We start from the raw sequence: 27,471 nt of genomic DNA on the forward strand, positions 1-27,471 counted from the left end.
GTGTGGACACACCCCACCAAAAAAAATTGCGTCAGCTACAATATATGAAGCGTAACCCGGCTCCGGTGTGCAAAGAGCCGTTTCCATAAAACCGTACAAGGCTGTACTTCTCTCCTTCTCCTCCTCCAGCTGCTGAGCTCCGACATCCTGGAAGACTTTACATCCGTGAGGCTGGAGGCGAATTAAAGCTGGAGCTGTGAAACCAGACGACGCGGGGCGACAAAAACTCAAGCTGCTGGGCTTTTAAACAGAGAGACACACTAAATATTTAAAGTTTTTATCCTTAAAAACACTCAACTTTAGTTTGAAGTTATTTCACCGGAGCAAAAAAACCCTCTGAGATGACTGAGTGCTGAGCGAAACCCACCGGGAGACCCCGAGGAAGTTTCTCCATCGTGTCAACTTTAACAAAAGAAAAAGAAGACAAAGAATATTTCCCTCCCTGCGCAGCCATGGACTCGGGAAAGGTAAATATATCTGTGACTTATTTTATTTATTTATTATTTTTTACTACAATAGGCTTTTAAGTCCGGCAAAACCAGTTGGGTTGCTTTGTTAGATGCGTGCTGTCAGTGTGTCCGAGTTCACTGAGTTCACAGTATTTTTACCCATGAGGCATTTCCACATGTGCCGTGACGGAGACTCATGATGCAGCTCAAAGCCTGTTTATCTATTGTGTAGTTATTACCCCGCTGTGCTACTAAATAGTGTTGTTTAGTCCCGAAAAGCCTGTTTAAAAGAGCATTTTCTCTCCTTTGTTTATAAACTAAAGCAGTCTACTACGCATCTGCTCCGAATAGAAACCTCAAGTAGCTTTATTAGAGTTATTTTTCTTATAAATCCACATAAAAATCCATCTTTTTCGGGTAAATGTGAGCTCACGTGAGGTATTGAAGGCTTTGTGGTGTCTCGCGCGTTGTCAGCGTGCTCCCCGTGTGTGTGATGCAGCATTATGTCACTGCAGACTGGAGTAAAGGCTGGCTGTTCTTGTGAAAGAGGGCTACGTGACTAAAGTTTGATAGGAGCTATTTATACCAAAGAGTCTTTTATAAGACCATGATATAGCTGTGTGTTAGTAGGACGCAGTATTACTCAAGTAAAAGTATCATTATAACAACATACTCCACTAAACGTAAAAAAATAAATAATTCACGTATGAAAAAGAACAGAAGTATCAGCAAAATCCACTCCAAGTACCATTTTATGCATCAGGATATTCTCTGTCAATGTTGCATTAGTATGTCATAAATTAATTGTAGGATCGATTAATCTGCATATTTTCTTAGTTAATCAATATTAATATCATCTACAAAAATAGTTATCAGATTCTAAAGTGACAATCTGATCCACAGTCATTTATTATATATTTATTTATTTTTTTATTATTTGAGAAAAAGAAAAGCAGAAATCCACACATTTTGAGAAGCTTATGTTATGCATTTTTTGCTTGAAAATTTTCTATTCCCAAAATTAATTAATCGATTAATTGACTAATTGTTTCAGCTCGATCAAATCATTATTACTAAAGCTAGGTAGTAGCTGGTGAAGGTGAAGCTAATACACTGTTAGCAGATCATAGGTTGTTATGTAAATACATACTGCATATAAAATGTGGAAAAAAAGTTCAATATTTCCCTCTGAAATTGTTAGAATTAGCAGAATATAAAGTAGCAGAATAAAGAAATAAGTAGTGTACAAGTAATTGCTAAATTGCACTGTACTGAGTAAGGGCACTATTAACAGTTAACTAAATATATCACATATAATTAAATAAATTTATTTTTAGATTTTTGTTGGTATTGTGCAGTCGTACAATCAACAAATCAATTAACTATTTCAGCCTGTGCTTTTGGTTTGGGACTGTTGGCTGGACAAAACATTTAAAGACATTTAAAAACTTCTCAGACCCTGAAAACTTGTGATGTGCAGTTTTATTACATTAAACAATCGCAAGAAAATACCTTATATAATTTTTAAGTTGCTGAGCATCAAAGACACACCGTAAGAGCATGTATGAACATTTGCAATATCTCTCCAGTGGTTGACACAGCATCATTTTCGTACTTTGATCTAAACAACCACTAACCTCATCTCCATCTCAGTCCCAGTTATAGACTGTGATACTCAGAAAGCAAACATGACATATCTGGTGTTAATACTCTTTCCGTACTGGTGTGGTTTGTGGTCACTGATATACACACACAGACGTGGTGCACAGTGAAGCACGTACGCCAAAAACTTCTCTCTCCTATTTGGTCTCCGATGTCAGACCAGTTAAACCCAGCGGAGCAGCCCAGTCTGACACTGTGGTTAGCTGTCACCAGACACACTGTGCTGGTGGACCTTCAGCTGGATGGGGGTTTGTTGTGGACGTGATGGGAACGGTTCTCTCTGTTCCCAGTTTTCCCACTATGACACCAACACAGTAGATTTCCAGGGAGAGTGAGACTCCACCGAGGGGAATACGCAGTTGCCAACCCCGGGGGTGTCAAAGCTTTGACCCTTTCCTTCCCAGGCTGTTTGCTTTACTGCCTCCTTTTTGTGTTTTGTTGCTTCCAGCAGTGTTGAGCTGTTTTGTGTTTGTTTTTTTTTGCGAGTCTGTAGTTAACGGCAGTTTAGCACGGGCTAATTAACATCTCGTGGTCTGGATTTTCATACCTGGCTTGTTGTGCTTGGTTATGTGCAGATGCAGTCACGTATGTGGAAATTTCAAGTTTTTAGAAAACTAAAAAGTACTGCAGGAAGTGGCAGAACATAGTTTGATTTGCTAAGTGACACAGATTCAGACGTGTTGATGCTCAAATATTAAAACCTGTTTAGCCACCTGTTGTTCCACAAAGGTGTTGTCCTGTTGAAGCCACGCAGTCGGCTTCTTCCATGTTAATGAATGGGGCATTTGCTTCAGGAGAATTTGCATAACTAAATGTCACGTTTAATTGTGTAGAATTTAGGAGGGTTTATTGGCACAAATCAAATATTACATGATAGGTTTGTTTTAATCACCTGAAACTAAGAAGGAGCCGTTTATATCTACGTAGGCAGGGAGTGCTGGGGAGGTTACTTTTGAAATATAATAAGTTGCAAAACTACTAGTTACCTTGTTCAAAATGTAATGATTTCTGTAACTGTTTTAATGACTTTAGCAACCAAGTAATATAACATACTACATTTGATTACTTTTTGATAACTTTTCTAACAAATGTTTTAAACAGGGTAATTACGTGGAAAATATCTAAAAACAAAAGTGCATAAATGCTGCGCTCAAATCTGTCTCAACAGCTGCTGACCCACGTTGTATAAAAATATTATTTTCTCCAACAAAGAATGAAAATGGTAATTGGGGTCAAGCATACAGTTGACCTGCTCTGTTTTGAACGAAACAGCCACTAAACTTTTCATTCCTGACAGACTTGACAGCACAGGTATTTTGATTAGGAGTCCAGAGCCAACAACCGGCCTCGCATTGTACAGACTTAATTGCACGCCTTTAATTCCTCTCCATCCATCGCCTTTCAGCCACCTGCCAGCTCCTGCCCTCCTTAAGACAGTCCAGTAGATTTACTTTCATCTGCATGACTTGTTCCCCTCAGTATGTCTTATAGTGTAACTTGTCAGTTATGTTCTAATGAGGCTTAATGAGAGTTTCCTGCTACAGTTGGGATCAAGAGATCTTGGAAGATTTTAATTGAGATGAACATGCAAGCAAGAGTGCATGTTTAATTCACTTTCTTGAGAAAGTGGATGACGTCTTTGGGCGCACTCTAGTGATCTAGTGATCAACACAGGGTGTTGACTTTTGTCTTTGACTTCTAAATGTATACTTTCACCTCAACATTGCCACTCATCGACTGCTCTGAAGAATCAGTTTGAACTGTCTGACGTGTTGCTGCATAATCTGAAAAAAATACTGATTATTAAGGCTGCTTAGAGGTAAGCTTTGTATGGTTCATTTACATGGAAATATACTTTGTTGACCTCTAAACTAAGCAGTTATATTACTTAATCTGATAATTATGAAACACTCAAACACCTTACCCTGACACACTGTGCCAATGTTTGGCCATTGGTCAATTTTGGGCCATCGTTAAGTATCTGTCACCATAGTTTTAGCAGTGTGTTGCAGTTAGCACTAGTCAACTTTTGCCGGCAGGATCTGAAATGTACACCCACCAAAAGCCAAATGCGGGTAGATTTCCCATTTGTCGAGTAAATCTTTGAGGGCTATAAAAGCCCTTGATGGTTACACTGTATCACTGCTAACCAGAGTCAACTTATTCACATGCTGCGGCTGTGGTGTTATTTAGCTTCAGAAGTTTGTAGTCAACATAATACATAATTATCTGTTATCATAAAAGGCAATTTATCATTTTGTCTGATAAAAACATAGGCTTGGTCGGAAGATCTTTTCATCTATCAGCCACCCTGAGTCTAAAAAATAATTTCAGACCTTGCATACCAGCTTTTTTCAGCGTGTTGAATCAGCGTTGGCGACAGCAGAGGCAGTTGATTAGAGAGTTAGCTCTTATCAGCAGTTCAGCTCAGTGCACAAGTAGACAAACATAAGTTAAGAAAGCAAACAAACAACTAAAGTCAAGAGGAAGTGAGGTTTAAAACAAACTTGTAATACTAAGTATGATTTTTTTCAGCCATTGAGCTCTTTACAAAACAGTTTCTAATTGTTTGTGTCATTGTTTGGTAGCGCACGGTTAATATCGTTTGTTCTTTCAACATCAGGTTGAGTTGTTAATGTGCAAACTAGCCAGCTAGTTTCTTCTTCCAGTTTCCCTTTTTTAATAGCGAATAGAGACTACCGCCACCTGCTGACATGGAGAGTTATTTCCTCTCAAGCAGGAGCAGAGTGTGTGTGTGTGTGTGTGTGGTGGTGGGGGGGGGGGTTGGGGGGGTTACTGCATCTATGAAGGCTGACGGTAACTATTTATTACAAACTTGCCTTCTTATTTTTCATCGTAACAGTCCGTCATGTGGGATTTGAACTCGGGTTGGGGTTAAAACACTTTACTAAAGACCACATGCTGTAAGTGCAGTCTCTTTTTTCTATGAAAATAATCAAATAATAATCTTTTTGTTTGTATTTGCCACACTTGTGTTCCCAAACATGGAGCCTAACTGTAAATAAACTCTTATCTGATCTCACTCTGACGGGCCAAAGTGTCGCCGGCCCTGACAGATAAGGGGTTAACACTTTCTGTTTCTGTTTACTCGTACTATATGCAACACTTACAAAAAAATAAAATAAATAAACACCCTTAAAATAATGATCTCTAAAGCAGCTAGGAGATGTTTCACAGGTCAAGCATTGAAAAGATAAGTTTCTCATTGTTCTTCAGTGTTTAAATAAAGGTTAATAATAACCAGCAATACCAGGAACCTCACAATGACATGGCACATATTCAAGTCTGTGACGTTTTGCATATACTTGTTTGATATGCAGGTTTTCATAGGCAAATATGCCGATCCCTTTTATACTCCCCCTGAAAAAAAGGCTTTAGCTGCTCATGAACATGAATTTTACCAGAATGTTAAATTGAGGTAAATAACAGAAACACGTCGCTGTTGTTCTGCTGTGGAGTTAATACTAATTTATTTACATCACCCATAGAGTCTCTGTACACACATAATACACAAATAATACACACAAAAGCAACAACAGTAATAGAACTGAGGCAACTGGTTATGAAAGTAGATGTTTTTTTTATTAATCAGACAACACAGCTGAGTGTTTTGTTTTTGTCTGTTTTGTCTGTTTCTTATTTTTACATTGTTTGGCAACTGTTATTATGCTAACCAGAACCCTCTGACAAAAAAAAAGAAAAGAAAAGATTAAACCACAATTATCCAAATGGTTTCTTCAACATCACTTAGATGCAAAAAAATGCCTTTAATTTTGAAATAAATAAATGAATAACGATTTGACATTTTTTGACAGTGTGATAATTATTGATATTCAACTGATGAATTTTTATAAATTTTAAAATTTTAGTCACGTTGCCCAGCCTTATAGCAATCACCAAATTAATTAATGAATTACTTGTTTTAAAAAAAGTGTATATAGCTAGATAGCTAGCTAGATAGATAGATAGCATGCATAAGCCATTGTATTTAATTTTCATTTTTTATTTCTTCTTTGAAATTAATATTTAAGCATTAAAGGAGAAAAGAGAGGGGATGACATGCAGCAAAGGGTTGGAGGGTTGGAGTCAAACCTGCGTCCGCTGCAGGGACACAGTCTCTTTACATGGGAAATTAGTCATAGTATCTGCTTTAACATCTGTGCTAATGCATGAAAATATATCCATCTGCATTAAAACAAATCTTTAAAAATGTTTGTAAACTGTCCCGCTCAGCGTGAGGAGGCTTTATAGCTGCACAGAGCTCACAGGAGTGTAGGTGAGGACAAGGCACGTATTAGATTCCCCACAGCTGTGTAAGCTGACACTGTTGAGGTGACGTGTGGAATAACGTGACGGCAGCAGTGTAGGCCATCACCAAGAATCCGGCTCAATCTGGTGAGAAGGAAGTGAGCTGAGCCGAATTACAGTTTACTTCTGCTTCTTTTATTTTTTTAACAACCAAACGCAGCCTCACCCGGTTCTGAGGAAACACTCGCTGAGTCTCAGTGTGATGATTCACAAACTTGTAAGAAACTCTGCAAAGCCCCTCTGTTGCTACCGACAACAGAGACACAAACTGTTGCACAGTTCGGTAGAAATTGGTGAACTGGGAAATGCTTTTGATGGTTATCAAGAGGAGAAATGTTTAGAATTGCTTCCAGTTGTCTGCTGTCTTGAAATTGACCCAGTTTATAATTTCCGTGGAAATTAGGAGTCGCCTCCAGGATGTTTGCCTAAATATTTTTCCTTCCAGATGCTACATTGACTTTACTACTTGTCAGAGGGAGTAACTAAATACATTTACTAAAGTACTGTACTTAAGTACAATTTTGAAGCACTTTAACTTGCAATGCATTTTTTTGTACTTTTACTCCATGACATTTTAGAGGAAAATTTCATGCTTTTTATTTTACACCACTGACAGTTATAGTCAATAGTTACTCTTCAGATGAAGATTCAACAAAGTTTAAAAAAACCCAAACATTTCAAATGTCTGAGTCATCTACAGTCATTTCCTCTCTAAACTTCTCATATGGTTTCATTTAAATAATTGCCTGAATTATCAAACATTTCACAAAAAAGCAAAAATTCAAAATAGTCCAAAAGATAAATACACATTTGTGTATTATAACTTTATATTTGTCTTTTCTTTTTTGTTTAAGCTAAACTAGCTTCTAGCTAAACTTGAATTTGTCGCTGAGATGGTGATTTTGGCTTTCTGTCGTTGGCTGAAACACCGAGTTGGTGTGAATGCAGCCTTTGTATATAAAGCAATTAAAACCAGCTCCACCTCAACCAACTACAACAATAAAACACAGTGCTTACACATGTATGTATTAGTCACAGGGAACAGTTTTCTTCATAACTAGCACACTTACTTTGATACTCTGAGGATTTTCAGTGTTGCTGATAATTTTTACTTAGATGACGTTCTGTATACAGGACTTTTATGTGTAGTGAGTATTTGAGAGTGTTGTATTGGTTCTTTAACTCAAGCTAAGGATCTCAAAAACTCTTCAACCAGTGCCAGATTATAACCCACATTTTAGAGAACTGCTAATTTTTTAACGTTTTTCGTGGTAGCGATGAACAGCTGTACTCCAGCATTCACACACAATGACTTTTTTTGTACATTGTGGATTTCCTGTAGACATTCCTTTTCGTCGTCAACAAGGAAAGAAAAGCTTCAACAAGACATCGTCATATTTTAAAGAATGACTGTCCCTTCCCTGTGAGCTTGTCAGAGTTGAAGTTACTGTTTCCTGGTTTGGCTCTCTGTGTGGTGAAGCATCAGTACAGTAGATGTACTCAAGAAAAGAGTCACATTTAATAACTAAGCGTATACTTTTAGGGTCAGCAAGAGAGAACTCAAGATCATTATTTCAAGTTTGTTTAATATTTGAGATCAACTTTATGTTTTAAGAGGTTTGGGATGTTGGATGATGCCTGGCTCAAACATAAATAGAGTAGTGATGGTTTACGGAAGCTGTTTATGTAGCTGTAGATGTCCTAATTTGGAGAAATCCCTTCCTAATTTCCTCTTTATACTTTACAGTCTGTAGTCCAATAAAGTCATTTTACTGCGCAATTGAGCGAGAGAGTGGCGTGGTTGAGTGCGAGTTTCTGTTTACAGTAAATGTTTGCACAGATCTTCATTTTCCATTCAGCTGATTTACTCTCATCGCGTGCTTTGTTGATGCGCTCTCTCTCAGTCGTCTTTACTGCTTTCAGTCTTTATCCAATACAAGTCAGTCGAGTCGAGTCTGTGGCGCTAAGCAACCAAAGCCGCTATCAACGTGTTTATTGTGCAAAGGACAATGAATAAATAGAATTTCCTTTTCTGCCTTCCCACAACATGTTTTACATGTAGTTTCACATGCAAAGTGGGCAATTTTTTCATGGACGGCCAGCATTTACATTAAGTGAAGGTATGGGAGGAGAGAAGGCTTATTACACTCACGATTCCCTTGATCTCAATATACCAGGTGCTGATGCTGAAATCTGACACTTTTCAGATGTGTTTAGTTTGGAAAATGAGGGCAAGTTGGTTTTCAGGAGCAGGGTGAGAAATAAGCAAGCAAGTACTTTTTTTTTGTTTTGTTTTGTTTTTTTACATTTTCAACATCCTTAATTAAAAGTGGAATTGCAAAAATGTTAACAAATGTCACCGAGATGCGTACAGGCTGATTCTCTTAGCGATTATTGACTTTCCTCTTTACAAGCAGTAAAACCTTTTGTACCATCATGACTAAAAATGTCCATAAATCTTTCTTAACTTTCCCTGTGCAGCTGCTTTCACAGACTGAGAGGCAGACACTTACCTGTGAGAGCATTTCACCAAAAAGCAATGCATTTTTATAGGCGGCAGCTGCTATAAGCAGAGGTGAGTTGTGCAGGAATTTTGATATGTGCAGCCAGAGTTTGACCAAAAATAATTGTGGAGGAATTGACATATGTGGGGCATTAATTCTGTCGAACTGAAACTCTGGAGGAGTTATCTTCAAGAAAAATACTCATAAACAAGTGAGAGCACATCTTTAGCATAAGTCAACAGTTGCGATGACACGCTGGTGCGTCAGTGAACATCACATGCTGAAGTGCAAACTACCCAGGTGTCGTGTAGATGGCTCCCCAAGAAAATAGGCTTCAGTTATTTGTGCCACAGTGCAATGATTTTTTATTTTTTAATTCACCCTTCATCTGAAGTGTTATCGCAGGACCAGTTTTTCTTCTGGGTGTCCTTATAACTGTTTTTATTCTGGATATTCAGACATCAATATTACCAGCTCTTCCATCTTGTCCATCCTACTGCGATGTTCAGAACCATTAGATGCAGACTGTAGAGCTACCACACGGCTGTGTGAAAGTCACTTTAGCTACAAAGCATTAAATATCCATCTTAAAATCTAGCTTGAACTGATATTAAAAAGTTATGTAGTTTAAACTGTTGACATGCTTTTTGATAATTATTTGCTTTCTTTAGGACACAACCTGTTATTTATACACATTTCTTTTGTTGGGAACTGTTTTAGGATTTTTTTTTTCAGGGAATTTTAATCCTATTTTGTCTTTTATAAAAAAAATATTCTCTAAACAGAGAATTGCAACTCCTCTAATCAGCTTTATATATACATGTAGATTAGCGTGGTATGCAGTGTAATGCCAGGCCCGTGTGAGTGGACAGCTTAGCCATCATGTGTAAGTAAACAAACAAGAACTCCATTTACAACTGTAAACAAAACAGAAAGCTGCAGCTGAGTGAAACATGCCTCAGAGGTTACTAAACATGAGGAACCAGGGAACAAAAAGAGGACCGAAGACTATGGTCATAAAATAGTTTGTGAGGGTGTGACTTCATTGTTTCTCCAGTGAGGAAGTCACGTATTATGTTGCTGGGTATGGTTTCCATGTACGAGGAACAGTATCAAACCCACGTTCTTACTGTGACAGGTAGGAGAGGAGTGGCTGAAGAAAGTCCCAAAACATGATGAGTTTAAGTTAGACTGAAACTCATTGGCTTATACAAACAGTATGTGTGGACTGAGGCCAAACTTAGGGAGGTCTTCTTGTATCTGGGTTAAAGGTAAAGATGTTGCTTGATTTCACTTAAACATACTCTGCTGTCCCCTCGTTTGACATCCACAGTAAAGGGAGCTTTGAAAATAATTGCAGCTATTCCCTGGAGGGGGCAGGGTTTAAACAAGTCTCCAGTGAAGACTGTTCCCAGAAGGGAAAGACCGGATTTTTCTGTTTATAGTCAAAAACAGCTGGTAGTTGTTCACTAAAACCTCGTGCTGTTTCTTTTTCGATTTGTATCAGCTGTGGCTCAACAGAATGACATCAGATCTGGTTGGTCTCCTTGTTGGCAGTGTGGCTCCTTTAAGAGCCCAGCTCACGGCACTGAAACGTTTCTGTGTTTATATACATTTCTGGCGAGGACTTGATGACCCTCATAACAAGAGACCCCATTGGCCCAGAAGCGGAGGAGGGTCTTTTAGTGTCTTTAGCCAGGCCCACTGAATGCGCTGGAGTGACTGCGTCCAAAAACACTCAGAAGTTTTATATCTTGCAGCTCTCCTCCCTCTTCAACATGCAGGGGAGGAATTCTGCCCCCCCCTCCTAAAAAGTCATTGACTCGTGTTACCCAGGTTACCTCTGTCACCAGGATTACTGCTGGTGATATTACAGAGCAAACACAGTAATTTAAAATAATTTCTGAGGAATGTCCTTTTTATGAAATCTGGGTGCGGGGGGTCACTGCTTGTTTTTATTATGTGGAAGTTTAAAGAATGTTCCAGAGATTCAGGGTTGGAATTAAAGTCTTTAAAGTTCACCCCAAATCCAAAATTACCTATTTTTTCCTTTTACTTGTAGTGCTGTTTATCAATATTGATTGTTTTGGTGTGAGTTGCTGAATGTTAGCAATATAAAGTGTACAAATGTCTGCCCTCTCTAGAATATAATGGTGCAATTGAAACTCTGGAAATCCTCTTTGCTTCAGTATGGTGGCTCATGGAGGACCAATGTGGTGAAACGGTTTGTGGGTGTCATGTGTCATTTGGTTCACTCTCACCGCTCTCACAGGATCTCTTCCAGATGCAGCAGACAGATGTTTTTAGTGAAAGCTCTCATAAATCAGCTGCCCATAACCAATGACCAAGTTAATGACCAGCTAGTGAACATACTTGAGCATTTGACAGCTAAAACACCAAATGTTTCCCTCAGGAGTTGTCGAAAATCATAGACAGTTAGAATGACACTAAATATTGGACTCATCTGAGATGTTGGACAACATCTCCAAGGGGGTTTAATAAAAAACATTGCTTTACATTACTTTAGAACAGGCATGTCAAACCGGTCCACAGGGGGGCCGGTGTGGCTGCAGGTTTTGTTTCCAACCAAGTAGCAGCACACCAGACTTGACTCATTTAATCAACTGATCTCCGTCTTCAGACAGTTGATTGGTCAAACTGTGTGCTCTTGGTTGGTTGGCACAAAAACCTGCAGCCACACCGGCCCCCCTGTGGACCAGTTTGACATGCCTACTTTAGAAGGTATTAATATGCTGCTATTGTTGTCACAGCCTGTTTCTGCTGCCCCACAGTGGCCTGAAAAATATAGTGTTTTATGAAATGTATCTAAAAATTGCACCTAATCAAGTGACTCCAGGTAACGCCCAACAAGCAGAGATAGACTGATAAGTGTCTTGCTCAAAGACACGTCATCAGTGTCAACACTGTCTGTTGCCAGTATTTTATTTTATTACACTTGAGCTGGTCTACAGTTTAAAATAAGTAAAGGTATTCAGGTTTGATCCTTTGCAACCAAACTGTTTGTGTCCTGTTAGAAAATATGTTTAATTTTTGCTCATTTTACCAATGATCCCTAAAGAAAGGTGACATCTTCCCTCGTGAAGGTCGAATCCTCTGTTACCAAAACATTAGGAACCTATCTGGTGTGAATCACTGCGGAAAAGGTTTGGTGTGCGAATCATAAGACTAAAGTCTAAACGTTATTCATCCAGACATGACTGATGGTGAGATATAAAAGATGGAAATAGTGAGCAGCTGCTCTTCTGTTTGTGTCGCTCTAAATTTAATCTGAAGTTAGTGCACTTTTCGGCAGATACGAAAATGTGCCGTAGGTGCGGGACCTTTTCTTGTGTTTTCAGGTCATTTTTTAAGCAGTTCATCTTCCAAACTGAAAGTAGACGAGATAGAAGATTTCATGGATAACAGAAAGGTTAAAATTGACGCTAGGGGCTGTTTTTTGTCTGTCTGAAAAGAAAAAAGAGACAGCGACATACTTGCTTTGGTTTATTAACTTTATGGTATGAAGAAAATCTCTACTAATCTACTGGGCTTTGCTGATGTGGAGCATCAAGTGAACTCTGTAATAACAGGAACACAGACAATAAAAGGCAGACCTGAGTCTAACCTGGACCTCTTCCAAGAAGCGGGTTTATTCAGTTATATCTGGATAACTATGTTGAGTAAAACCTGGGGCCTCCTCAGACCTACAGAGAGTGTTTTTCAGGAGAAGTTGCCCAAATAACTCAGTAAACATGCCTCAGGGAACAGGTGTCTGTCTGACTGTTGGCTGTGGATGTACTCATATCTTCATCTCTTCCTTGTTTGTCTTGTTCATTTGGGTGTCACAGGGTGCCTTTTTTATGGGCCGTCAAATTTCGTGTTGCTTAACAGGGCCGGATACTAAACATCTTTGAGATATTCCAGGATGTTTCTGACAGTGAATGCATTATACTTTAAATGAACACGCGGTGAGGATAAAGTTAGCAGCTGACCAAACAGAACATTTTAAGTCCATGTATTTCCAGGGTGCCTGAAGTACAACCGCAAGTTTTAAAAATAAAAGCCTGCGATACAGCAACATGTTGTCTTTTTTTAAATTTCATAAACAGATATACCTGAGACCTCTATTAAGCGGAGTGCGTTTTCCAGGATATGGGCAAAATGATGCAACTGTTCGTCTCACTATTTGCTCTCATACCAGCTCTTGTACCAATGAATTCATTTGTCCACTGGGCTGAAAAGATGTAAAACTGGTCAGACTGGTCTCTTCACTAACATGACTTCCTCCGCTCTATTGTCTTACAGCAAATAACGTTTCCGTTGATGTTGAGTGTGGGGACAGCTGTGATTGGCTCCCTGCAGTTTGGCTACAACACTGGTGTCATCAATGCCCCTCAAAAGGTGAGTTAAATGTCTGCAAGCATGTTGTTCAAACACCAAAGAGATTTTATGGTTCGTTTTAGCCCACAAAGATGCAACATTAATAGGTTTGCATCGGAGAAGGGTGATATATTAATTACGCTCGATGTGTTTGCAACCTCGGAGCATCAGTAAGACTTGAAAATATTATCACAATATAAACTGGAGCGCTGTTAGTTTGTTTCCTGCTCACAGTGAATAAATTCTCATGTTTTACGGCACCGCTGTAACAGTTCAACTTTATGCTAACTATCAACAGCTAACTGTTGTCGGGGAAGCATCAAGTTCACAGCAAAAAAACATCAACGCTGTCAGCCTGATAATAAAAGCACCAGAGGATCGACTTTATCTAATTCTAACAAGACTGCATTTAACTTTATAATGACAGTATTTCATGTAAGTTTATTATAATATTACTAAATTCAAGTTTATTGCAACAGTATGTTATTTAATTAAAGAATAATTGTACTTTATCAAACTTTATGTGTTTGTGTAACTTTATTATAACAGTACTTTATTTGACTCCACTGCAACAGTACTCTAACTATTATAACATTACTTTATTTAATTTTATTATAATAGTACTTAAGTTAACTTTACTGCAACAGTGCCTAATTTAAATTCATTACAACAGTACGTTGTTTAACTTTACTGTAACAGTTCTTTGTTTAACTGTATTATGAAAGAACTTCATTTAACTCTATCAAAACAGTACTTCATTTTCCTTAATTATAACAGTACTTTATTTAAATTAATTGTAACAGTACTTTATTTACCTTTATCATGACAGTACTTACGTTGCTTTATTATAACAGTGCTTTGTTTAACTTGATTATACCAGTAATTTATTTAATTTTATTATAACAGTATTTTAACTTGATCATAACAGTACTTTATTTAACTTTGTCATATCAGTAGTTTATTATCTTACTTATAACAATACTTAATTTAACTTTATCATAGCAGTACTTTATCTAACTTAATACTACCTGTTGTGTTGCCGTTTAGTATTTTAGTAGTATACAGTAGTTTAAAAGGAGTTTTTAAAATATCAAGATATTTCTTGTGTATTGCAATGCAGTCTAGAAATACTGTAATATTATTCAAAGATCATATCAACCAGCTCTAGTTTGTAACATTTGTGTGCTGTCATTCGTTACAGTATGTCCTTCTCCCTGCCGAGCCAGCTCCACTGCTGCTTGTTAATTCACTTGCTGGATTGGAAAACAGGACAGAAAGTGGAGCCAGGGTGGGGTTAAGGGTTGAGATAATAATAGCTACATCCAGGCCTATCAGGCCCAAGGACATCTGTATTAACAGACTCTGAGTGATTCCTGTGTAAAGAGTGTATCCATGCCCAAAAATGGACCTCTGCTGACCTGCAGCAGGCTGGGAAAGGCTAGACGAGAAAACTCTGAGGAAATGAAATAAAGGAGCTAGACAGTCACCTATCCCCGTAACAAAGCAAAGCCCCCTGCAGACTAAATCTACAGTAGGTTTTATTAGCAGACAGGCACACTAAAGAAACTCATTTCCTGGAGAATGTCAATATTGCATCAGTAACCTCTGTCTGGTTAGTTTGCGTTGGTCTGAACACACCCTGTGGCTACACAGCTCGGTCCACAGGTCACAGGTGTGTCGCCAGGCCAGAGCTCTGCCTGCTCTTTTATGTTAACCTTTGACATATGCAAAGTCCTTGATGCGCTGGAGACCGACTGTCACTGTGATCTACAGTCGCAGCAGCTGTTTGTGGCGCTCCTCCGGTGAGGACAGACTGATTTTCACCTGCTCGTCCACCATCATCACACTGTCAAAGCTGTGCTGGACTCTGATGTGACGGATGCTTTGTAAATGAGAGCAGCTTTCATCCATTGTCTCTCTGAATAGTTGTGGGAAAGACAGGATACATTTACTTACTGACATGAAATAGACAGAAGTGAGAGTCTTGGTCGAGATATGATCTTTTATTAATTTCGTCTTGAGTCATAAAGAGCAGAAGTGGGCTGCACATGTTAAAGAGGGAATTTTAGGCCTTGAGCCATTTGTGAAAAAACTATGCAATCATCATGAATTGTGCAAACATATGAAGCTCAATGTTAGACTTTGTGTTGTTTTGTGAACTGGTATTTATGTGTTCAGTCAGTCTAGGGCTGCAACTAAAATGTAATTGTTGATTATTCTATAAATTATTTTAATTGTTAATTAATTGAATGAACATTCATAAACTGAACGATATTTAGTTAACAGTTATATAAAGCAGACAAAAGCAGCAAATTATCACATTTAAGAAGCTCGGGCCAGATACTGTTTGTCATTTTCTGGCAAAAAAAAAAACACTTAAAGGTCTAATGTGTAGGATTTAGTGTCTAGAGAGCATCTAAAGCCAGTGTTTGTACATTTTGGGCAACTGTAAAAAACAACATAGCAGACTCTGGAAGAGGACCGCCTCTGTATGTACATACTAAGGAAACGAAAACACTAACTATTCTCAGCTTCAGGTGACTAAACACTAATGATAACGTAGTTCTAAACATTATATACCTTTTCTGATGACAGATGTCCCTAAATCCTAAACACCGGACCTTTAAATAATCTTTGCAGATGCAGTTTGGTCTTACTTGCTGAAAAGTGGGGCTACAATGATCAAATTATTGATTGGCAACTATTTTGATATTTTAATAATTGCTTTAGTTATTTGTTAAGAAAAAAAGCCAAACATTTGCTGGTTTTAAGCTTCTTAAATGAGATATTTAGATTTTTTTCTTAGCTTTGGATTTTTTGACTGGATGAAAACATCATCCTTGGTTTTGGGAAATTACACAGGCATGTTTTACTACTTTTATCAATTTTATTGACAAAACAATGAATCATTTAATCTAGAAAATAATGCTACCTACTGTTAGTTGCAGTCACTAAAACATAATCAAGAGCTACTGATATTTCAAAATATTTATTGGCTCCACAAGTCATGTGTAGCACAGATTTGCCTCCACCGTGAAAACAGCACGTGTTCGTCTTCATGCAGCTCGGCTCAGGAGCTCTGAGTGCTCTGTGAGTGGCTGAGTGAGGGGCTGCAGACTGAGAGGGAGGCGGTAAATATGTGGTCTGTTACACACTGGGCTAGTGTGAACCTGTCCTCCTGGCTCTTTATCCCCTTTCCAAATACTTGGCCCTAGGTCTCACACAAACACACACACACACACACACACACAAACACTCTTGAAGGTCTGAGCAACATCACATGCAGAAAAACTGTTACTCAACACTGGCTCTTAATCCGTCATTAGTTAATGACCACTTAAGAGGCTATAGCGTTACAAATACAGCTTTTATATAGCAACAGCACTTTAAATTATCACCAGCACCTCTCCCCTCGGTGCTCCAGAGTGTCATAAAAGCTGCACTGATGCTGCTGCTGCTGCCCGTGACGCAGACCGAGTGCTGTGTTAGAGCGTCTCTGATTAGATATGCTCTTTCAGGGACCAAGCTGCTGCCCGTCAGCCTGGGACACAAAGCACATAATATCCTTGTTTGGAAATTTAACCAAATGGTCATCTGTGTTTTGTGTATAAGAGTTTAATTTTAGAAACATGAGTGTTTCTGAACCTTTCTTAGATCAACTTTTCCTTGAGTTTATTGCTATTCATGACAACTTCTAAAAGTTGCTCCTCCTGGAGCAACACATCTGAAACACTGCTGCAAAAATATTGCCTCCTGTGTGCTATGTTATTTTTAGGACCTATTTAAAATCAGAACCTGTGGTTAAAAATACAAGAAAAACCGAGCAGAAATCTACAACAAACTCTTAATTATTCTTCTACTTGTTCGATCAAAGGACTGTCTCATTTGTTTGAATCAATTTAATTTTCACTCTGCGTGCTGAATACAGCGCTCACCTTGACGACTCGGCTGCCAGCCAGCTCTGCTGACAGCATGAATAGAGAGCTTGTTTCATTGTGTGGTTTGAGCCAGCTGGTTTGGACCGCGTGGTCTATTCAGAGTAAGACTGGCGAAGAGAACACACAATTATTATGTAACTTTGCAAGATCAGACATTCAAGTTAGTGAAAGTGTCACTTAAGCTTTAGTGTGATAATAACGCTTAATCACATTTTGTTTCGATTCATTTATTCTCTGAGATCTGGTCAACAATTCACATGTCTGGAAACAATCTACTACAGGCTCCACACAGCGCCGATAAAAAGTACCAAAGCACTGAAGTCAAGTATAAGTACCCTTAAATTGCACTTTAACCCTTGAAACCTGCAAATTATCTTGATTCTTTTAAAAAACATGGGAAGAAAGCAATGAGCAACAAAAGAATGACCCAAAAATAGCAGGATATTAGTAAAAAGTATAAGAAAATTATTTCCTGAGAATTAGCAAACAAAACAGTTAAACAAAAGTTAAAAAAACAAACAAACAATAAAATGACCTGGGAAAGTGCATTAAAATTATTATAATTATGTAGTATAATTTAAAAAAATGAATTCTGATAAAATAAATATACCCTTTTGTTTTTTCCCCCTAGACATTTGTCCCCAGCTTTTTAAAAATGATTTTCTAAATCATCTAATTTCTTGAAACTTGTGGAACATTTATTACCAATTTGCTCACTGACCTTTTCCCCATGTTTCTGAAATAAAATGCACTAATTTTCTGATGGTTCAAAGCTTTAATAATAATAATAATAATAATAATAATAATAATAATAATAATAATAATAATAATAATAATAATAATAATAAACTTTATTTGTATAGTAGCTTTCATACAAGAAATGCAGCCTAAGGTGCCAAGAAAGAAATTAAATGCACCAAGTGCTTCACATCAAAACACATAAAAGACAAAAAAAGATATAATAAAACCTGCATGTAGAAATAAAATAAAATCAGAATAAAATACACAGAATGCATCCTTAAATGGATAAAATCCACTTAATAATACTAGGAAAAGCAAGATAAAATAGGGATAAGATGCATATTATAAAATGGTAAATAACATAAATAAAATATAATCCACAGACATTATTAATAAAATAAGCATAAAATAGAGTATATAAAATGCATAAAATCAAGAAAAATACAACATCTTAAAGTTACTTGTAAAAGGCGTCTGAAAGCAGCACAAAAAAGTAATGTCAAAGAGTTAAACACAGTTCAAACACAGTGGATAAATGCACTTTAGTTATAGTCCACCATGGCCTGCGAATGTATAAACACAGAGATCAGCAAGAGCTCTTCTTAATAAGGCAGGTTTTAATAGGAAGCTGTTATTGGTACAGTAGAGTGTATGATGACTTATTTGTTATGTCACTAAGGTCTTGTGGGTGTAAGTTGATAGTGGACTTGACCCAGGCCTCGTGTCAAAAGTATCAGTCTCCACCTATATGTATCCCTCCATCCTAACAAATTATAGCATCACTATTCATAACTAGTTGGCAAGGACAGCTGCTGAGTTTTTATTCCACATGCAGCTCCAGTACATTTAGTGCCCTGGTACATATACAAATATAGGTGATGTTCCACTATCGCAGAGGCACATGACAGATCTGGAGCAGAGCATCTGGTAACGAGAGAAGTGGTGGTGACTGGGGGGAGGTCGGTCAGAGACATACTGGTGAAGTCACAGAGTTCTGGGCGGCTGCAGACAGGGTGGTGACCTTTCTGAATCATATGAGAGGTGTCAGTGTGATGCACACATAAACAGACGCAGCCTATTCAACTTGACCTCTGTCACCAGCTCGACTGGGCGTGTTTGTCAACATGATGAGGATGGAGGAAGGAGGGGGAGGGGAACAGAAACTTGAAACTTACAGTGAACTTCCTGGTTACTGGGAAACATTAAGATCTCTAGGTGCTGCCATCAGCTGGTCACAAAGCAACAGCTCAGCCATGCACAGCCGTGTTTTGGCTCGAGAAAGAGGAAAACAAAAGGCACATTATCTGATTTTCTAAGAGCTTATGTAACTTTGTGTGTGTGTGTGTGTGTGTGTGTGTGTGTGTGTGTGTGTGTGTGTGTGTGTAAATTCACAGGGATGTACATATGATGTTATAGCTAAAGTTCATAAATTAATTGAGGAACTAACTAAGAACTAAGAAGGGATAGGAAATAATACGTTCACAAATTTTAGTTGGTTATTAAAATCTATTCATTGAGTTGTAAATATTATCATTCATCTTAATTATTGTTATTTTGTTTTATTTTTCTTTTCTTTTTTATTTCACATAAATGAATACCAGTCAATCAAAAATCTTTCGCACTATGACATAATACCACATCTTTACTGATGATCCTGTTTTTTTTCAAGTTGTATGCATTATAAAACATGATTTAGTCCATTTAATTGAGAGAAAACTGCTTAGAACATATAAAATATATAATAAATATTAATGATTCGTTTTTTTTTCTCCCTGTGGCAGATCATTGAGTTGTTTATCAACGAGACGTGGTATGATCGCTATGAAACGCCCATCACTAAAGGCTCCCTCACGGCCATCTGGTCCATCGCCGTCTCCATCTTCTCTGTTGGTGGCATCTTCGGCTCCTTCTCCGTTGGACTCTTTGTCAACCGCTTTGGAAGGTGAAAAGAAAACAAAATCCTTGCACAGAGTCACAATAGCATGTTAGCCTTGGGCCTCTCTGAAAGAAATAGACTGTGAGGAGTACATTTTCTCTATAAAAAACAAATAAAGAAATTGTTAGAGTGAAAGTTTGTTAGTTAAGTGTAATCTTAGAGTTTTAGGTACTTATCACTACATTAAATATATTTATATCTTTTAGGGAACAATTTTAAAAAACAAACATTTCAGGTTTTTTTTCTTCGATCATTTTAGTTCATCGGTCACATACAGTCCAATTTAATCTTAAGTGGGCCACACCAGTGAAATCATCGTATAATAACCTATAAATAACAACACCTCGAAATATTTCCCTACATTCCCTACAAGTACGTTCAAAAAAGATCCATTTACAAAACATGATGAAGAGACTGAGATTTCTCAAGACAAAGAAGTGAATATGTCTATTTTTCCACATTCAGTCAGTCTATTCCTCATTTTAACCTTTATGAATCAAACTATCGTTACAGGTATTTATTAATAAATTATGAAGTTATGCATTTCTAAATTGAACATTTTCGAACAACACTTACAGTTGCAATAAAGATGAATTAACAATTTTGATAACACTATAAGAATCTGAAATGTGTCAGTGTAATTTACAGATATGATTTCAGGTCATTTTTTTCATCATCTTGTTCTCTGTCGCCCACAGGAGGAACTCTATGCTCATAGCCAACATCCTGGCCTTCATAGCAGCCGCTCTGATGGGCTTTTCGAAGATGGCGAGCTCCTGGGAAATGCTGATCGCTGGTCGTTTTGTGGTGGGCCTGTACTCCGGTCTCTCCACAGGCTTCGTGCCCATGTATGTGGGTGAGGTTTCCCCAACAGCTCTTCGAGGAGCCCTGGGGACCCTCCACCAGCTGGGTATTGTCCTCGGCATTCTCATCGCACAGGTTAGTAATTTTCCAGTAGTTTTATTTTAATACCGTAACACATAAGGTTTAGTGTTTATATAACAGTTCAACATTGTGTTTTTTTGTGTGTGTGTTTGCATTCTACTATGTAATTTTTATTTACACACGTATGCTGAAGCTTTTGGTTTGCAGGTGCTTCATATGTGTGACGTGTGTCTGGGTTGATTTTAGGTGTTTGGATTGGAGGGGATCATGGGCAATGACAACTTGTGGCCGCTCCTCTTGGGCTTCACCTTCATCCCGGCTGTTGTGCAGTGCATCCTGCTGCCCATCTGCCCCGAGAGCCCCCGTTTCCTGCTCATCAACAAAAACGAAGAGAACAAGGCCAAGACTGGTGAGTTTACACACACATGCATAAGTGCTCACAGAACTTAGAGCTTGAAGTGGATGTATTTGGTCAGACACTGAATTGATCTTGTCCACATTAAACCTGTGTGAATTGGATAGGTCTTCCAAGATGGAAAATGTGTGCGATGTGTTTACATCCATGTTTCACAGACATGGACATAAACTGTAACTAGAGAAGGAAAGATTCATGAGAGACATATTTCTATCCTAAAATAATAATAACAGGTGCAGCATGTAGAGTTAACAACCTGCTTTCTCTCTGCATATTTTCAGTGTTGAAGAAGCTCCGCGGCACCACAGACGTGAGCTCTGACATGCAGGAGATGAAGGAGGAGAGCCGGCAGATGATGAGGGAGAAGAAGGTGACCATCCCGGAGCTTTTCCGCTCACATCTGTACCGCCAGCCCCTCCTGATTGCTGTCGTCCTGCAGCTCTCCCAGCAGCTGTCTGGCATCAACGCTGTGAGTGTCCAGGCTTAGACATTATCCTACTGTTCACTCTGAGATTCTGAACAAAAGACACAGAAACCACAGAGAGACATCACTTCATCTCTGACATGCTTGGTACACATTCACACGAGAGCTACATCAGAAATAGAAGAAGATATCCCGAACAAACCAACCTGTCAACTGTGTAAAAAAAGGAAACTCATTTTCAATCTTTGTGGTTGTCATTCTTTGTAGGTGTTCTACTACTCCACGTTAATCTTTGAGAAAGCCGGAGTTGAGCAGCCTGTCTACGCTACCATTGGGGCCGGTGTAGTTAACACAGCTTTCACTGTGGTGTCGGTAAGTACGGCATTAAATTTTTACAAATTTGCAGTGAAATCATCTTGACAATACAGTAAAACATACATGTCAAAGTCAGAGATATTTTCACTAAGATAATTGTCATTTTTAGGATCCTTTATTGTTGTTTTTTTGACACAACTCCTCATTTTCTTTCACTTCACATTTCAAAATTTAGTTTGCAGTCAAACTTTGTGATACTTTTGTATGTTGTGCCAAAACTGTAAATTATAGTAGTTTAATATTAAGTATAAAAGCTTTATTGAAATACGTACAGTTTGCAGTCAAGATCAGGACAGCACTCTGATTATAGCATTTTTTATTGTCACACAGATGTTTTGGGGCAGATGTTCTTCTTAAGAGTGTATATTTAACAATATCACAAACCCCCACACGTGGGGTTAATTATAAGACCACACATGGAAACAAGTATAGTGCATCCCAGCAGGGGGAGCCAACATTTTCAGCCACTAATATGTATTTCAATCATAAAGAAAAAAAACAATAAAAATAAATATTAAAAAAAAGATGAATAATTAAATAACAATAACCATAATGATGGAAATTATTACTATCATTAATAATAATAATAATAATAATAATAAAATGAAAATTAAATGGAAAAAAGTAAAATGAAAAAAAAAAAATTAATTAATATGAATACTAAATTAAAAGAAAAAAAATCTAAGAAGCATGCAAATAAAAATCTACCAAAATGAAATACTTCACATGGACATTTAACAAATAAACAATAAACTGATTCTGCCTTTAACCCAAATGTCAACACCAGACTTGTATGTTGTGCCAAAACTGTAAATGTAACATGTCTTCCTGTGCACTGAGCAGCAAGTAAAAAAGCTTTATTGAACTACGTACATTTTTTAAAACTGCACTGACCCAGTCGCTCATCTTTATTTTTCCCTGCAGCTGTTTGTCGTGGAGCGTGCAGGACGTCGGTCTCTGCACCTGCTGGGGCTGCTGGGAATGGCCGCGTCTGCTGTCCTAATGACTATCGCCCTGGCTCTGCTGGTAGGTTTCTGTTAAATCCTTAAGACAATGTGGTTATCAATAAACCCACAGAGTAAAAAGAGGCAACTAACCTCCCCTTTTTTACCTCTTCTCACAGGAAGTGAAAGGGATGTCGTATTTGAGCATTGTGGCCGTCTTCGCCTTTGTTGCGTTCTTTGAGATCGGACCGGGTCCCATCCCCTGGTTCATCGTGGCAGAGTTGTTCTCGCAGGGACCCAGGCCTTCAGCCATCGCTGTGGCTGGTCTCTCCAACTGGACTGCAAACTTCATAGTGGGAATGGGCTTCCAGTATGTCCAGGTGAGTGGATTAAATAACAAGAGAAAATTTCTGGATCCAGTATTAGTGTTTATGAAACATTTTATAAAGTCATACGTGAAAAAAAATAAAAATAAATAAACAAACAGAGATAAAATTCTTACGTTTAGTTGGATTTATGAGCAATTGTTGATCTTCAGGGGAATTTTCCTCCATTTAAGAGTGCCTCAATATAAACATGAATAAATGGTCATTCATCTATTTGTTCAGAATTTTAAAAACTGTATTGCCTTTTCTGCTGCAAATCTGGTTCAATCTTGAAGTATTGAAACTTAAACATGGAAATTAATTGTGGCATGTTTAAGAACTAATCAACTTTTGTTTGCCAAGTATGTGTACACATACAAGGACTTTAAGGGGTTCATTTATTTTGCTTTGCTCTCAAACTTACACAGAAATAGACATAAAAGGTAAATATGTTTTTTTTATGTATATGGACATATGATATGATATTTGTATGATGTCGAAATCATTTTATTGTGAAATATTTGCAGGACCGTGTTTCTGACTGTGCAGGAGCACGGCTTCATTAGTTCATTAGTACTTTAAAAAGTCACATTTTCAGATTTCAGATTTATTGAGCGCTAATTCTGGTTAGGACTCTACTAAATAAATGTCTCCTCTCTTGTCTCTCCTCACAGGAGGCATGCGGCGCTTACGTGTTCGTCATCTTCACTGTGCTGCTGCTCTTCTTCTTCATCTTCACCTTCTTCAAAGTGCCAGAGACCAAGGGCCGGACGTTCGACGAGATCGCTGCTGGCTTCCGCCAGACGGCCGCCACCGGAGGAGAAAAGCACTCACCAGAGGAGCTCAACAGCCTGGGAGCAGATTCTCAGCTCTGACTGATTTCAACATCTAAACAAACTCTTTCTCTGACCCAGGAGGGACGAGAAGGGTCTACTAACTAGAAGTAGACGCATCTTTTGGTAGAATAATTTCCACACTGTCAACACATTTCGGGCGTCATTACCAAACATAGAGCAGCCCTGTGTGATTCTCCAACATGACGTCCTCTGCTGCCCCTCTCATGTCACACAAAGAAACAAAAAACTCGATGGGCACTATGTCGCCTCATGTGGAGAGGGGAGTTAAGGATAGATGGGGAAGGTTTTTAATATTTTAAAGAAGAAAAAGAAGTGTCTGCATCAATCAACCAGCCTTTTTTAATTTTTCTTTTTTTCACTGAATATGTTACTGATGTGTGCTTTTGCTCTGTTCTTTGTAGCCTCTTACCATAAACTTTGTTTTTATCTGGTTTAGGAGTGCTGCAGCTCTAGATCAGTTCACTGTGCAAAATACTTATCCATCATACTGTAACGCTGTATCACTGTAGACTCGAGCACTGTAGATGCTGCACAGCTGTGCCCACCAGATGGCGCTCTGTTCCTAAAAAAAGAAAAAAAAAACGGTCCCACTGAGACAGAATAAGTTATATGTGCCTTTTTAACCCTTTTAAGCCTGGACATCACTGTCCTTGTGCTGCATTCAGACGCCTTCACAAGTATTTACACCTTCGAGTAAATTGCTTTGCTTTCTTTTTAAAAACATGGTAAAAAAAAAAAAAAGTCAATAAGCAACTTGGTAAGAAGTGTTCTGCAAATTGCAGGAAATTAGTGAATGTGGAAAATTATATATTTTTAAGGCGCAGGAAAAAAATAATCCAAAACACTATATTTATGATTATCATAATTATATATTTAAAATTATTTTACATAATTTTTTTAACATAATCACATTTTTATTTGTTTTTGCTTTACTTTTCCCCCCTAACTAGGTCATCTTGTACTTTTAAAAATGTCTTAATTTTTGGGTCATTTCTTTTTAAGTTGTTCACTGGTTTCTTCCCATGTTTTACAAAGAAATCTGGCAAATTTGCAGATGGTGAAATTACTGAGGACACAAACTGTGATATGTTGATGTATTGCTGTACAGATTACATTTTTATTAATGAAAGTTATTAGACTAAAGGTAACACTTACATTTGTTATTTACTCCTGTTGGATAAAATTTCATTTTTTTTTATTGTTCAACAAAAACTTTTCTTCAAGAAAATGTCATTTTTTATACACATTGGTGGTCATGAAGACAATATAGAAATATATCAAAAATTTGTCTTCCATTCATGTATTTCTACACCATTCCTCTTTAGAAGTACATTTGATGAAATTAATATTGGCATGGCTCCGTACAAAAGGAGCCGCATCTGCACAGATCAGCACCAGAGCGCTGACAGCGAATAAATAAATCATCCCTCCATTTTGCTGCGACATGAGATAAGTACGCGCTCACAATCAGCTGCCATGAACCAAAAATCTCTCAAAAGCAGAAGATTTGAGAGTTTAAAGTGCTCGTCTAAAACAGTCGAGCCTTCAGCCTTTCAGCCTTATCACTCCGGAGCAGTTTCAGGTCGGGTTGATCCAGACCGAGAGCTTCTGTCAGCAGACGATCTTCACTTTAAGTAGTTTTGAGTGTTACCTGTAGAGCTCCCAAAGTTAGGGTGAATTTGCTGCACAGCTGTCTGGATCTTTTCACAGAGAGGGGAGCTGCAGTGCTGCACGCTGTTCCTTCAGAGAAATGAACGAAATAATAGGGACCAAAATGATTGTCTGCGTTTTGGAAGGTTTTCATTTCCTGACAGTGCTTGTCACCTGTCTCGGGTCAAACTCTCAGTGTTCCTTGCGCCCCAGAAAGTCCATTATGTCTCATGGGAGGCGGACCCACATCGGTGCAAGGCTGTTTTTTGTGCCTTGTGCACTGAATTCTGCAATATTGTTAGCTCTGTCTTCCTTTAGGTTTCACTTTAGCTGGTGGAAATAAACTCTGTAGTCTGGCTCACTTTGCTGTTTAAGCCGCTGTCTTTGACTGCTGTATCACTTGTTGAACCTTTCTTTTCTTTACATTTGAAGAAAGTTACCTTTTTTTTTAGCAGCACTTTATTATTCACAGTGATGTTTCTTTGTTACTGAGACTAACGCTCTGAGGTTTCCTTTTTTACTCAGAGTGGAATCTTTGTTACTGAGGAAAGACTGAAGTACTGCTGATGTTTTTGAAAATGGAAATGTGTTAAAACTGTTCGTATCTATTACGGTCTTGTACAGAGCACATTCAGGCGTGTACACACACAGGCCAGTTGTGAGTAAACATTGCAATATTCATAGTCTAATGAGGACTTTCATTTAAATCCAACCCTGTTGTCAAAAAAACCCATTTAAGTCATTCCATAATTGGTTGTTAATTATTGTAAATAGTAGATCTTTAGAGTATATCTTCTGTCATTTGATGGGTCACTTTACTTATCCTGGAAAGCACTGTAGCATCCACTGTGTGCCTTTGTGTGACTCACATATCATCACCAGCAAAAATCATGTACTGGCACCAAAAGATGTACTTCCCCCACACAGACTGAGGTCTAATGCAAAATATCAAAACTGTATTTTATTGTACATAGATTCACAATTCTGCTCGGGCATTTTTGATTTTTAATGTAGTCTTTGAAATCTCCTGGTTTGTGGTCACAACACATAACATGATGTAAATATAAAACACACTACAGCCTCACCCTCTCCAAAATGTATAAGATATTTAACTTATTAGAATCTTATTTTGGGTAGATAAAGTAATGATTAGTATTGTAGGGCTGTACGTCTCTATGCATTTAGCTTCTGTTCTCTTTTGATTTTATATCTGAAAACATGTTGTGGCCTAAGAAATCCCTAATAATTTTAATTCAGATCTGACATGTAAGAATTGTGTTAATGAGACGCATTGAGTAGTGTTTTCATGTTAGTGCACAGAGCATATTCTAATGTTTGTAATAATAAAACATCTGTGTGTTTGGTTTTTGGAACGTGAGCTTCTGTTGGGGGGTATGAATTGTGAGGGATTACATCCTGAATGGTTCTTGTGTAAGTGGTGGAATGGCTGAATAAATGAAATCGTACATACAGAACAGTTGATTTTTGGGGTCGTTTTGTTGCTTTTGTTGGAATTCAACCTGCATTAACTGTTTTTGGACACTTGGGGGCAGCACAACGAGCTGTAAATACAATAGTGACATATTTTCACCCATAAAGATGTCAAAATAGGAACTT

The 27,471-nt window shown here is 38.0% G+C and overlaps 1 protein-coding gene across 1 annotated transcript; it reads left to right on the top strand.

Annotated features, from left to right (window-relative positions):
* Positions 1 to 55: 55 nt before the first annotated feature.
* slc2a1b (solute carrier family 2 member 1b) lies at positions 56 to 27,329 on the top strand. The gene is made up of 10 exons (XM_042508960.2): positions 56 to 467; positions 13,250 to 13,345; positions 19,785 to 19,945; positions 20,638 to 20,878; positions 21,071 to 21,233; positions 21,521 to 21,708; positions 21,931 to 22,035; positions 22,963 to 23,064; positions 23,162 to 23,362; positions 24,022 to 27,329. Exons 1-10 carry the CDS (start codon positions 453 to 455, stop codon positions 24,220 to 24,222), a joined length of 1,473 nt encoding a protein of 490 aa, XP_042364894.1. The 5' UTR covers positions 56 to 452; the 3' UTR covers positions 24,223 to 27,329.
* The last annotated feature ends 142 nt before the right edge of the window (positions 27,330 to 27,471 follow it).

Source organism: Plectropomus leopardus, chromosome 2 (assembly GCF_026936395.1).
Source record: "Plectropomus leopardus strain MGB_pleo_1.0 chromosome 2, ASM2693639v1, whole genome shotgun sequence".
NCBI lineage: Eukaryota > Metazoa > Chordata > Actinopteri > Perciformes > Serranidae > Plectropomus > Plectropomus leopardus.

Coding starts and splice junctions, on each gene's coding strand:
- slc2a1b (XM_042508960.2), top strand. Junction 13,346..19,784: donor TCATCAATGCCCCTCAAAAG/GTGAGTTAAATG, acceptor TCCCTGTGGCAG/ATCATTGAGTTGTTTATCAA. Junction 21,234..21,520: donor AGAGAACAAGGCCAAGACTG/GTGAGTTTACAC, acceptor GCATATTTTCAG/TGTTGAAGAAGCTCCGCGGC.